The sequence below is a fragment of the Pituophis catenifer genome, unplaced genomic scaffold, assembly GCF_029215685.1.
Source record: "Pituophis catenifer annectens isolate HBS135680 unplaced genomic scaffold, rPitCat1.0.hap2 SCAF_9, whole genome shotgun sequence".
NCBI classification, from domain to species: Eukaryota; Metazoa; Chordata; class Lepidosauria; order Squamata; family Colubridae; genus Pituophis; species Pituophis catenifer.
The window spans coordinates 12,512,476-12,525,380 of record NW_027256889.1 but is presented as its reverse complement, the minus strand read 5'-3'; the positions used below and the strand labels follow the sequence as shown (position 1 = coordinate 12,525,380).

At 44.1% G+C, this 12,905-nt stretch overlaps 1 protein-coding gene across 1 annotated transcript; it reads right to left on the bottom strand.

The window, feature by feature from the left end:
- Positions 1-829: 829 nt before the first annotated feature.
- Positions 830-12,152, bottom strand: FABP3 (fatty acid binding protein 3). Its single transcript, XM_070949731.1, has 4 exons — positions 11,962-12,152; positions 4,787-4,959; positions 2,274-2,375; positions 830-1,126 (listed from the first exon to the last, which is right to left on the bottom strand). Exons 1-4 carry the CDS (start codon positions 12,032-12,034, stop codon positions 1,073-1,075), a joined length of 402 nt encoding a protein of 133 aa, XP_070805832.1. The 5' UTR covers positions 12,035-12,152; the 3' UTR covers positions 830-1,072.
- Positions 12,153-12,905: the final 753 nt, after the last annotated feature.

Sequence of the window (12,905 nt, the reverse complement as noted above, 5' to 3'; positions counted from 1 at the left end):
CCAGAACTGAATGCTGCTTGGGGAATTCTGGGAGTTGAAGTCCGCACATCTTAAAATTTGCCGAGGTTGAGAAATACCGGTTTAGGAGATGGTGTGTTCTGCAAAAACAGCTATTGTTTCAGTGTGCTTCATTTAAAGTCACTGATAGGAGAAATATGTGCTCCTCCCTAAATAGAAACACTGGGGAATCACTAGAAACTGAGTAAGCAATTGGAGCAGGAAATTTTGTTCAAAGATGAAATAACCATCCCAGGAATGATGCAGTTCTTTGGAAATACTATTGCTGCCAGCAGGAGACAATAAAACTGATGTGGCACATATTTCCAAACCTGTCTATGTACTTTAAATTTGTTCCTCCACCCAGAGGTTTGTGTCTGAATGATTCCAGTTTGCTTGATGCTGCCTATATGATCCATTCTGGTTATGTGCTGTGTCTTCCTGAAACTGATTTGATAAATAAGCCATATTCATGTTTCTATGGCCAATTTATATACAAACAACATTTTGTAACGTATTTTGTCTTGCAAAATGATAGAATATGGTAATTTTGTAGAAGGCAAGCATACCTCTGTATAGCAGATTTTGTCGCTCAGTTGCCAATTACTAGCAGGCAAGAGTGAGATCTAATGCAGACTTGTGTATTCAGTTTCCTAAGAAGCGCTTCAGACATGCAACAGCATGAACATAGCAACTGCCTCTTTCAGGTAGATAAATAGAAACTAATTTTCAGTTTTGATGGAAATGTGGGGTTTTAAACGAGGCATAGTCATAATCCTGATAAAAGCAGAACATGTAGATGAAAACTCAAGTAGGCATTTTTTTTTTTTTTGGTAACAATTGTTTCACTTTATTACTGTTTTTTTAAAGATCTCTTCGATAGTAAAAATGTGTGGGCACACCCAAAACTCCATAAAGGTCAGGGTGACTGGCACTTAGGAAGAGAGCTCAAGTTGGATACTGAAAGGTCTCCAAAATTTCAGTCAGTGTACAAAACACAAAGAAAGAAAGAAAAAAAACATCAGCAATTTGGCAGTGAAAAATAGTATTACGGTAGGAAGGAGGTAGAAACTTTCTAGTTATCTTTCTGGTAGGTACGAGTGCAGACCACATCACCCATTTTCAGAGTCTGAAAGAGAAGATGATACAAAAGACAATTATCATTTATTCTGGAATGCTGAAGGACAATCTGCCTATGGGAAAGAAAATTATCACTTTTACGGCACTAAATTATTACAGGCTTGGTTTGCTCAATTTACAAAGACATTAACCATAATTTTGCTAACCAAAAATGAGCCAGACTTGCCTTGCATATTAAATTGAATCAAAATAAACCAAATTATGATACCGTGAGTTGGGTCAGCCCTGTGGCTATATTTCTCTATGAATAAACGATTGTTCCCTACCTTTTTGTAATAGAATAAAGACTGTCTTAGCCTAAAACATGGAAGATTATTTACTCTAGTTTTTGTCCAAGAAGTCTATATTCTCCCCAGAGGAAAGAACTAAGGGTTGAGTTGATCAATTCTGTTAATCAGCAGTTGATCAATTCTGTGCTCAAAAGTGTTCCTTGAGGCTGAAGGTATTTCTGGCAGGATTTTGAAAATGTTTTCAAATCTGAAACACACTTTCTGAGCACAAAAGTCCCAGATTCAATTACCAGACTACTTTGAAAGGGTGCCAACACACTTTCTAAAACGGACCAAATAATCCACTTCTCATTCTAAACCGGGGTGAAATCCAGCAGATTTTGACAGGTTCTGGCGAACCTGTAGTGGAAATTTTGAGTAGTTTGGAGAACTAGCAAATACCACCTCTGGCTGGCCCCAGAGTGGGTTGAGAATGGAGATTTTGCAGTATCCTTCCTCTGGAATGGGGTGGGGATGTTGCAGTATCCTTCCCCTGCCATGCCCACCAAGCCATTCTACGCCCACCAAGCCGCGCCCACAGAACCGGTAGTAAAAAAAATTGGATTTCACCACTGCTCTAAACCATGTGTTTTGAACTTAAAGCATTTTGCACACTATGAGTTTCTAAAATAATATTTCCAGGTAACTAAGCCAGGGATGCTGCAAATTATTTGGTTTTATGCTCCCTTTGATGGCTTATTCATTTGAAAGAAGAAATAATTCAGACTTCCCAATTAATACTAGTTAATTTTCATTGTCCAGAAGTGCTTTGGCATCACCCAATCTCAACAATTTCCAAGTGAATTTCTCCCTACAATAGAAGTCACCAATTGCCAAGGGGAAAAAAATATGTGTTGGTTCTCTTACCAAAATCAGCTTGTCATCTTTTATTTCTCGAACGAGTGAGGTCTCCTTTCCATTCCATTTTTGAATGTGAACAAGCTTCCCTCCATCTAGTGTCACAATAGACTGTAGAAAGAAATAATCATGCTCATTTCATAGCCAGACTGCTTGGGGATTATGAATGGAAAAAGGGATTATGCAAGATTTTAAAAAGACAGTTGAGTCTACAGTTGTGACCTGCCCCTTTTTACTGCTTGTGTTTGCATTAGTCATGTATAGCAATAGTCTTTCGAAGCAGAAGCCCAGAAACCTAGATTAGATAACTTCATGTCATGTGAAATGGTATGTAACTAGTTTGTTCTTTTAAAAAAAAACAAACAGCCACAGAGCCTCCTGATTGGAATCACAATTATGTCTCTGGAAAGGATGGTAAATTTTTTTTTTCTTCTACCATGGATAAACCTCAAAAACCTTTCCCAACCTCAATAGCTCCCTAATCTTTCCTCCTTTCATCAATGGAAAATGGGGCAATTGCCATAAAAAGGATTGCTGAAGATCCTTGAGCAATACACAAGAGAAAGGATTAGCTAAGTAAGATTTTCCATGAGTACCGTATTTTTCAGAGTATAAGATGCACCTTAGTTTTTGGAGAGGAAAATAAGAAAAAAGCTGATTGGTGGGTGGATCTGCCTCCTGGAATACCCCCAATCAGCTGTTTCCAGTGGTGAATTTTAGCAACAGGTTCCTTGGTTGTGAGCTCTGTGCCTTGCTTTTTTTAGCCTTTTTTTCTGCCTCTGAAACTTCTGAAATTCTGTTTCAGAAAAAAAAAATTCCTGCCTCTGAAAGCTTCAGAAACAGAGCTTCAGGAAAAAAGCCTCCAAACAGAGCTTCAGAAAAAAAGCCTCCAAACAGAGCTGCAGAAAAAAAGCCTCCGAAACAGAGCTTCAGAAAAAAAGCCTCTGAAGCTCTGTTTGGGGGTTTCTTTTCTGACGCTTCGTTTCTGATGCTTTTTTCAATTACCCACAGGGTAATTCTGGGCTTATACTTTTAAGCTAGTAAAAATAATCACAAGGTTTTGTTCTGTCAGGCTGTCACAACTACTTTTATAAAACCAGTAGCACAAGTTCCTTTTAAGGACCAGGAAGATGAAAGCCATATGAATGGGCTTATTTTATCTAAGTTCTGATAAGGGCTCAGTTTCATGAATAAGTATCCAAGTTAAAGATCGGCTTCAGTGTTTATTTAGGAATAAAGTCCCAATCAAAGAAGGGAGTGTGGGTGCGATACTCTGGGACATTCACATAAAATAACACGAAAGGCTTCAACTTCAGACTTTGTCACCAGACATTGTATGCTTTGAATGTTCTTGCAAGCTACAGATCAATGGAAAGAAGCCCTATGTGCAAACCTTGACAACACAATACAAACTTTCACAACTATCCATGTCAGATTTCAAAAAGGCTGAATAGAACTCTGAACAGGCTAGAAGTTTATCTAAACTTTCGATTTTTAGCACCAGCCAACCTGAGGGCCATAAGAAAATAGTGAAGGATGAGATTTTACTATGTGTTACTTCCACAGGTGGGTTCTACTTATCTTTACTACCGGTTCGCATCGTGCCCATGTGCGCTCTTCTGTGCATGTGCAAATCACCTATGATGACGTCCGGGTCAGTGGGCGGAGCCTCCCGCTCGTTTTACGACCGGTTCTTGTGAACCAGTCCAAGCCGGGGGCAACCCACCACTGGTTACTTCTATTTAAAAAAAGAGACTACCATGGAGAAGCATTGTTCCTCCATGAATTTGGCTAGCCTCCTTCTTTTAAAAGAGAGAAGGACAAATTGCCTGTGTTCAATCTTCCAACTATTATCAAAGTCATTTTGGATACTACATTCCAGGTGCCCTGTCTTATTCTAGAAGACAGGACACCTGAAATATAGTATCCAAAATGGCCCTGGATAATAAATGGACAAAGGACAACCAAGGAGAATCTTCTCAGCTGTACTCCAGCTAGGGAAAGCTCATACCCAGGGAGATTTGCCCAATGACAATTTTCATCTATCAGTAAGGATCTTGTTTTGCCCCAAAATTGTATTATGCATTTTAGGCACATAATGACAATATGATACACACACACACACACACACACACACACACACACACACATATATATATATATATATATATATATATATATATATATATATACACACCATATACTGCATAGTGTTCTAATTTATTTGTGAACTGTCTTGAGGTGCTGTGGGAGAGGGAATTAATTCAGTATATAGATCTACACTTCTCATGTAGGTGTGGCAATATTCCACAGGGGAAATTAAGAAATTAATCAATTCACTTGTTTGTAATTATCACTTTTTGTTTTTTTGAAGAGCCAAATAAGGCGACAATAGATATGAACATCACTAATCGGAGCAGTCAGTGCTAATTTAGATGGACCAAAAAAGCCTTCTATTGGCGAGTAGATCCTAAAGGGAATGGCCAGGATCTCCGCTCAAACCGTAGTGATCAGCTCTTTACCTTCACAGTCCTGCCATCTGCTGTTGTCTCATCAAATTCTTCTCCCACTTTGCAATTGATCTCCGTGTTCTTGAAAGTGCTTTGGGTTTTGATGGTAATTGCATTACCGTTCACCTCAATAATGGTGGTAGGTTTGGTCAAATTAGCAATTTGTCTTGTGGCAAAGTTCACATCTACAAGAAAGGAAAAAAAGAGGCCGAAACTAAAAACCAAATATTTTTGCAGTCTAAAAACATGGAAAACATTGTTAGCTGCTGCAAATTAATCAGATTGCTCAATTCTACTTTAAAGTGTCCCTTCCTATTCTATAATGTTGATTTTTTTTTTAAAAGAGGAATCAAACTGGTCTGCCTAGCCCTAGAAGATCTTTCTGTAACTGGTAGGCTTCATGTATCACACCCAGCTATGATTTTGTTAACTATAATTTGACTAAAGTATAAATAATAATTGCAGAACATAGAAGTTGGAGTCTTATATTGCACTAAGCCATAATTATTAGACTTATGTGTTAAATTCTAGTATGGTTTGTTTGGGTTTGGCAGGTAAATTTGCAATTTTAGATTATCCAACTGTATTTAAAAAGAAGCCGCCTCTTAGCATGTACAAAACAGCCAATACCAATCTTAACTTTTCAGTAAGGGAACTATAAAGTCAAAGGCAGATTCTTGAAGTAACATTGAAAGATCCTGAAAAGCTGGGGAAAGGAGTGGGGCGGGGACAGGACACATTTCCCACTCTCAAAAGCAAAAAGTCTTTGTTTACCAGAATCCAAGCAGAGCTGAACTGAAGATGGAGGTTTTGTCAGGCAAAAGAAAGGGGTTCACTCAAAGAACATGAACTGCCTTTCAGCTGCCAAGCCATTTTTTTTTAATTTTGATTTTTTTGGCCTGGCACAGAACCATTTAATGGAAAGGACTTCAAAGAACCGTCTGTCTGTGCATATAATTGCCAGATATATGCTCTTTGAACAAGATGTGTGATCTACACTCTAGAGAGCCTCTTGAATGAATGTAAAGGCTCTTTTATAGTACTTAGCATTCCTCTGGTGTGGACTTGCCCTTTTGCATTTTGCTGCCTGATCTAATGGACTTATTCAGCAGGAAACAGCTGTTCTTTCGTGCTCCTTTTATTTATTTATTAAATTATTTGCTGTCCTTTTGTGCCCCTGTCCAATTTATAAAGCAGCCCATCTCATGTACGTAACCCTACCTATCACAGATAATAAATAAATAATAACTTGTCATTGTACTTGTTTACACAGTATACCCATACAACGAAATTCACATAACACCCAAAGATCAGGTCCAACACATATAACAATCCCCAAACACACCCCCACCCATCACAAATTCCCCACCCCTAAACCACCCAAACATCCACACAACAGACCAAGTAAATGCTCTGTATTCCAACCGCCATAAGAGTTTGCATTTATACACCAACTTCTCTGGGCCATTAAGTAGCAAGGGGCAAGTAGTTCAAGAGCCTGACTAGACTGGGGAGATCCAAGTTCAAATTCCCACTGTTGTGTCTCCCCCCCACAAGAAAGCTACCTTGACCTGTGCTTATTGTGAGCACAGAAGCACCGCTTGATGCCACTTCAAAGGAAAAGTAAGGGAACAAATGAGGCAAATTAGGGAAAGAAACCAGCTGTGAGCATGTGGAGGACTGACCTCTCCATTCATCAGAGGGAGAAACTTGCTTGGGTTTTTTTTTTTTCCTTCACATGTCAGCCTTGTTATTAAAATTGGAGTTTCCTTAGGCAACAGAATTGGAGAACTAAATGAAGGAGTGAAGCTAAGGAGAAGGACTCTTGCTTTACAGGCCCAAAGCCCCAGAGTCATTCCCTTGCATCTCTACTTAAAATAATTCGGGAAGGGAAGGGGTCCTTTGATTGAGGTTTATTATTAAATTTGTATACCGCCCTTCTCCCGAAGGACTCAGGGCGGTGAACAGCCAAAATTAAAATACATACAGTATAAAAATTAAAATAAATTAAAACAGAATTAAATCAGTTTGGCTGATTGAGGTTAATCAACAATGAAATGGGAGGAGGGCTATGTGACTGAAGGTGAGATACACTGAAGGTCCCAACATGTCTTCTTTTTTTGCCCTTCAAGCCAAAAAGAACATCCAAATGCTTCTGAGTGAATGAGGGAACAGAAGCAGCCCAGAAACATAATTTGGTACAGCTTGTAGCAGCTTGCCCTTCCCCTGACTTTCTCACGAGAAAAAAGTTTTAGGTTTAATCCAGTTTTCTCCAACTGGGGCTCTTACGATTTTCAGTTCTCAAATTGTACCCCCCTTATCCAAAGATTATAAATTGTCTCACCCTGCTGCTCCCTGCGGTCTGATTTTTGGCACCGCTGACTTAATAACGCTAGCTTTCCATGGTTTTGGGCAGGATTTTTCACAGCTGTACCTGGCGATCCTGAGGACTGAACCTGGAATCTTTGGCATGCTCTGCTATTGAGCAATATCCCTTCCCAAAGCTGCTCTTGAGCAATGAGTTCCAACAATCTGGAGAAGGCACCAGATAGGGAAGCCCAGGCTACCTCTTACTTATTGGAGATAAGGAAGTATGCATATAAAGTCTACACAAATTGTTCACCGAGGAGGATGGCTTATCTCCTCTTTCAGGTTCTGGCTAATTCAGGATCACTATATCTGGCCTCCAAATATTAAACAGTCATCAGATTTCCCACCCATCCTTCTTTGACTGCCTAGCTTTATTTAAGGGGTTTCACATTCAAGAGAGTTGAAAATATGCCTATGTAAATATGGACTTCTGGCTTCATTGCCGATAGCAAGGAAACACTAGAAAGACAAAACCGTGGCATTTCTTTTGAAGCACTATCAGCAGAGACTCCCATCTCCATGGTTGCAAATGTAGGGAGAAAGGCACGCTGATTGAAATGCCAATTTTTCTTCTTTTCCCAGCACTGGGCAGTAGCACTTAACTCACTCAAGAGGTCTGCTGGCCATCAGCAATGAGATCAATTGTGAGCACATTTCTCAATGTTTGGGTGCATACGGTGACAGAATGGGCCTCTGGAGAAGCAGTGGATATAGCGCTGGCCACCCAGATCTTTCCCAGAGAATGGACAGGTTAAGAGACTGAGCAGACCCAAGTTGGATGGGAGAAGAGATTCAAGGTAGTCACACACTAGCATCTCTTAGGACAGTGATGGCTAACCTTTTTGCTGTCGCGTGCCAAAAGTGGGGTTCGCGTGGGGGGTCGTGGGTGCGTGTGCCCACATCCATAATTCAATCTGCCTGCCCTCCCGTGCACGTGCACGTGACCCCCCCACACACACACTTCCCCCTGCTTTTGGCACGCAATGGCACGGTGGGCCCGGTAGTCCTGTTTTTCCACCTCCCCAGGCTCCAGAGGCTTTCTAGGAGTCTGGGGAGGGCAAAAACAGCCTTCCCCATCCTTCCGGAGGCCGGAAACAGCCAGTTTCCTGACTTCCGGTGGGACCGGAAGGCCTGAAAATCAGTTGGCCAGTGCACGCGTGCGCGCTGGAGCTGAGTTAGGGCAACACTCGCGTGCCCACCAATATTGCTCCGCGTGCCACCTGTGGCACCCATGCCATAGGTTCGCCATCACGGTCTTAGGATATATCTGAGTAGAGGGTTACACCTTTAGTCTGGCAAGATTCTAATAGTTGTAAGCAAATAAAGCAGGGGGGTCGAACTCACGGCCCAAGGGCTGTTTGCATCACGCACTGGCCACCCCCACCCCTGGTTTAGCAAAAAGGGGGGGGAGTTGCCATACGTCACATAACGTGATGCCATGAGTTTGACACCCCTGAAATAAAGGATTGGACTCCACTGGATTTTGCTGTGTCGTCTTTGGGCTTGACACATACATTGGTACTGGAATTGCTTGGAAATCAAGAACTAGAAAGTCTCTGATTCAAGCAAGCCCAGTTTAAACTACAGTTTATCAAGGTTATTATGGTTCATTAAAAAAAAAGAGAGCGCATATGCTTCCTTGTCATTGCACCTAAGAATTCTTTTAAAAACAATTGTGCTACCCATATAATGGTATAGCCACTAAGTAAACGTTCCCTTTAAAGCTTTAGCTTCAGAGCGGTTTGAAAAGAGTCAAAGGAATGAAAACTGCCATAAAAATCCTGATGAGTTGCCAGCATTTTCTTTGCAGATAGGTTGCAAATACCTCCCCATCATAAATCATTCTCATTGCTGCATTCATGAACTCTACTCTAACCCTGGCAATTTCTGGCAAATGTCTAGGGTTCCACTCAGCAGAATTTAATGGAAAAATCCTGTTATATTACGGCAGTAGGTTTGCTTTCCTATTTTTTTTAATTTATTTTAAAAAATACGCACCATCAGCTAAAAGCTTCTCCCCTCTCCGTGTAAATGCAGAATCTTAAACGAGTTAACTGTATCGGCTGGGGGCTAATGGAGCTACCCAAAGTAGAGTAGTAAGATTTATGTTTCAATTATAGGTGGTCCTCGACTTAGGACAATAAGTTATGACCACAAGATACTGCCATTGGCCATAAACGCAGTCAGTTGTAGAGCACCTAAAATGCAATCTCATAACCCCCAAGGAGGGATCTAGCCAGCGGTGGGTTTCCAATATTCTTACCACTGGTTCACCGCACGCAAGGATGCTTCACGTACCTTCCCAGCATACACCCGGCCTTCCGCGCATGTGCTTTGCTTGCTTGCGTGCCTTCCGCACATGCGCCCAGCCCAGTGGTGAAATGTAAAATTTGTTACTACCGGTTCTGTGGGCGTGGCTTGGTGGGGGGGGTAATGTGACTGGGTGGGCACAGCCAACTTTTTATTTTATTGTTTTCTTTTAAAAGCATTTTTTTTGGCCGAAGAGGTTGTAGAAAAAATGCTTTTAAAAGTAAAAAAAAAAAAGCCTCTGATGATTGTGCAGCTCAGCTGGGCATGGCGGGGGGAGAGGGATTTTTGCTACCAGTTCTTCGAACCACCTGCTGTCATCGCTACTGGATCGGGCGATCCGGTCTGAACCGGGAGCATTTCACCCCTGGCCCAGTCTTGAAAACATACCTAAATAGGATGGCATAGAGGCGGGGCAGGTGGGTGGGACCATTTGCAATTTCTGCTACCAGTTCGGCCGAATTGGTATGAACTGCCTGAATATCACCTCTGGGTCTGGCTATCAAAACTTCAGAGATAGCCCAGGGGAAGTCTGTCATAACTTCAAACAGTCACTATGCGTTAAAAGTCAAGAACCGTCTGTATAAAAAAATTGAGTGGTCAAGGTTGTGTTTTCTACTCCACCTTCAGCAACAGAAGGTCCCTGAGGGTCTTTTGACCAATCACTCTCCCTGCCCCACCCACTTCCACAGGAGTTTCATCAGGGAAAATTAAAATTAAGAAACGCTCGGCTTCCTCTCTGGGGCTGCTGAACAAAAGACAGGATACATATGCAATATAGAGAATTGGAGATGAACGCAAATGTTTCCTCTGCCACCATCCTAGCTTTGTTTTGGGTAGGAACAGGGTCTGCTAACCACAGTGGGAATCACCTGATTAATGACCCTTACTCAGCACACAAGAAAGGTGGGTGATGCCAGAATGTTTAATCCTTCCTATCTGCAAAAGTAATTAAAAACCGCACCCAATGAAGCTAGGCAAGAGCTGTGCAAAGCTGGCTTAAAGCCAAGCTTACACAGGAGTTAAGAGGTCAGAGAAGTCTCGCTTCTGGCAGAATCAGGCCCAGAAAGTGTGTGTGTGGGGGGGGGGGAAGAGTTTGTACAAACAGCCCAGTTTGTACCAGCCAGCTGAATGTGTAAATACCCCTATGGCTCCCACACCTTCTTCCCTTACAAACACATATTGAGTGTGCATCCGTTCCTTAAAGCCCTTAAGTTGCAGGAAAGCCTTCCAGGGTTCCAGACTTACTCAGGAGAAGCGGCTGGCGGCAGCGTAGCCTTGCCCTATCAGAGCAGCTTCTGGCAGAAAAGGACACATCACATGAACAATCACCCCATCTCTACACACCCTCTCACTCAGCCAAATACACGCTTTTGCTCTCGCTCAGCTCCTCTTTGCAGAAATTGCTACCAGATGTCGAGTTGGGTGGGGAGGAGAAGCCAGGGATCCCCAAGCACATGGCCGGCCAAAAGAGAGTTCCAATTAAATCTACCACAGAGTTTACACAAGGAGTAGCTCAGGTTAACACCAAGTCCTAAAATCCACCCCTGCAAACACGTCTCTTTGCTGCTTTCTCTCTGAGCAATGGAAAAAAAAATAAATCTCAAGGTGTCACTTGGCATTGTAGCCACATGCCTCAAATGGCACCAAGGCCAGTCACTCATGCCTTTGTCATATGACAGAGTTTATTCTCATGTACCGGGACTGCCTTGAAGACCACACTGGAATAATTGGGGGAGGGGAGGAGGGGGGGCAACAGACAGCTGACTAGGGACCAACTGGTCAGGTTCATTACTACCATGTTACACCACAAGCCATTGCATTGTGGTAAGTGCTACTACTCAAGGTGCTGGATAATTATAGGCAGCACCTACCTAAGGTCTCTCTCTCTCTCTCTCTCTCCCATTTTGAAAGGTGACTGGAAGGAAACTCGCTGCTGGTGGGGGCTCTCCTTCTCTGGGTCACTCATTCTGCTCCCCCTACTAGGTGGCCTCCCCATTCTCACGGCTCCTCAGAACCCCAGCTTTTGCAGGCTGCCCTTTGCGGGGGTTGAATTTCTGTTGCCACCAACGCCAGGAGCGCACCCGCGTGCATCGTGCGTACGAATCGCAGTCATCCCAATTCATTGGGTCAGCAAGAATTTCTTCTACCATTGGAACCTGCACCTCCCCTGGCAGACGGTGGCTCGAGACCATTATCCCCCCCCCCAAATAATGCAATAATGACCAACCTTACTCATGGGCTTTGGGGGGGGGGGAAGGTGGGGAACCCGAAGTGGGAGACCCAGACCCCCTATTTCCAAACCCTCTTTTTTTTTTAAAAAAAAGCCACGATGGACGGAGACCGCATCCCCGTGGAAACCTAACCACAACCCACGCTAGGAGCAAAAACCTCTCCAGCCCGCCGCGGACGAGGCGTTCGCGCCCCAGCCGGTCCACGAATTCAACCTTTATTCTCCGAGGCGAGCGCCTCCTCCCCGCCCCCCAAAATCTCTGCCCGCCTTACGGTACCGAGAGCTTTCATGTAGTCGTCGAAATTGACGCTCTCGATCAGTTTCCAGACGCCGGCAAACACCTCCGCCATGGCGAGCTTGAAAATTGCTTTTTTCCCCCCTTTTCTCCGAAATGCAACCGCGGCTGGGTCAGCAAACACGCGCTCTCTCCGTCTCTGGCTCGCGCGCGCTTTCCGACGGGGCTCGCCTTTTATTTCTTCCTCCTCCTCCTCCTCCTCCTCTCCTCCTCCTCCACTCCTCCACCCCTCCCACCGGCCGGCGGCCTCCGCCTCCGCCTCCTCCTCCTCCTCCTCCTCTTCTTCTCCAGGCGCGGCCGGTCTCTTTAAATAGAAGGTTGTGGGAATCTTGCCGCATTGCTTCGCCTAGCTCCCGGGATGCGAGCGCCCTTCTTTTGCCAAGCCCGGCGGCGCCTTTGCGAGGATCTTTGCTGCCCTGCCCTGCCCTGCCCTCGCCAAAGCCGCGGCCGGGCCTCTCTTAACTCGTGTCTTTTTTGGTCTTTGTTTCAGAAAGTCGCCAGCGCAATCCTGCCTCTTTCCCGGCTGCAAGACAGGCTAGGATTCCGCGGGGGAGGAGAGGAGAGGAGAGGGGGGAGGCCCGGGGACTGGCTGCAGCGGGAGGGTGTTTTTTTGGGGGGGGGAGAGAGAAAGGGGGGAGGATCAGGGGTGAAGGCATGCGGAGCAATTTCAGAGCTGATGGCTATGCTGCTTTGGGCTGCTGGTGAAATCTGGAGGGCCCCCTCCCAGGTTCCCTTCCCATGGCGCGATATTAACTGCCGCCGCCGAATCAACTGGCATTGTACGAAGCGCGGCGCTCTGCGGAGGGTTAAGCTTCAACTTCCCAGGTATACTGGCTTTGATCTTTATCCAGGTTTACTTTGAACAGCAACGGAGGTGGGATCTGCTGGCAGAATGCCCACGCCTCATGGTAACCTCCAGAGGCGCC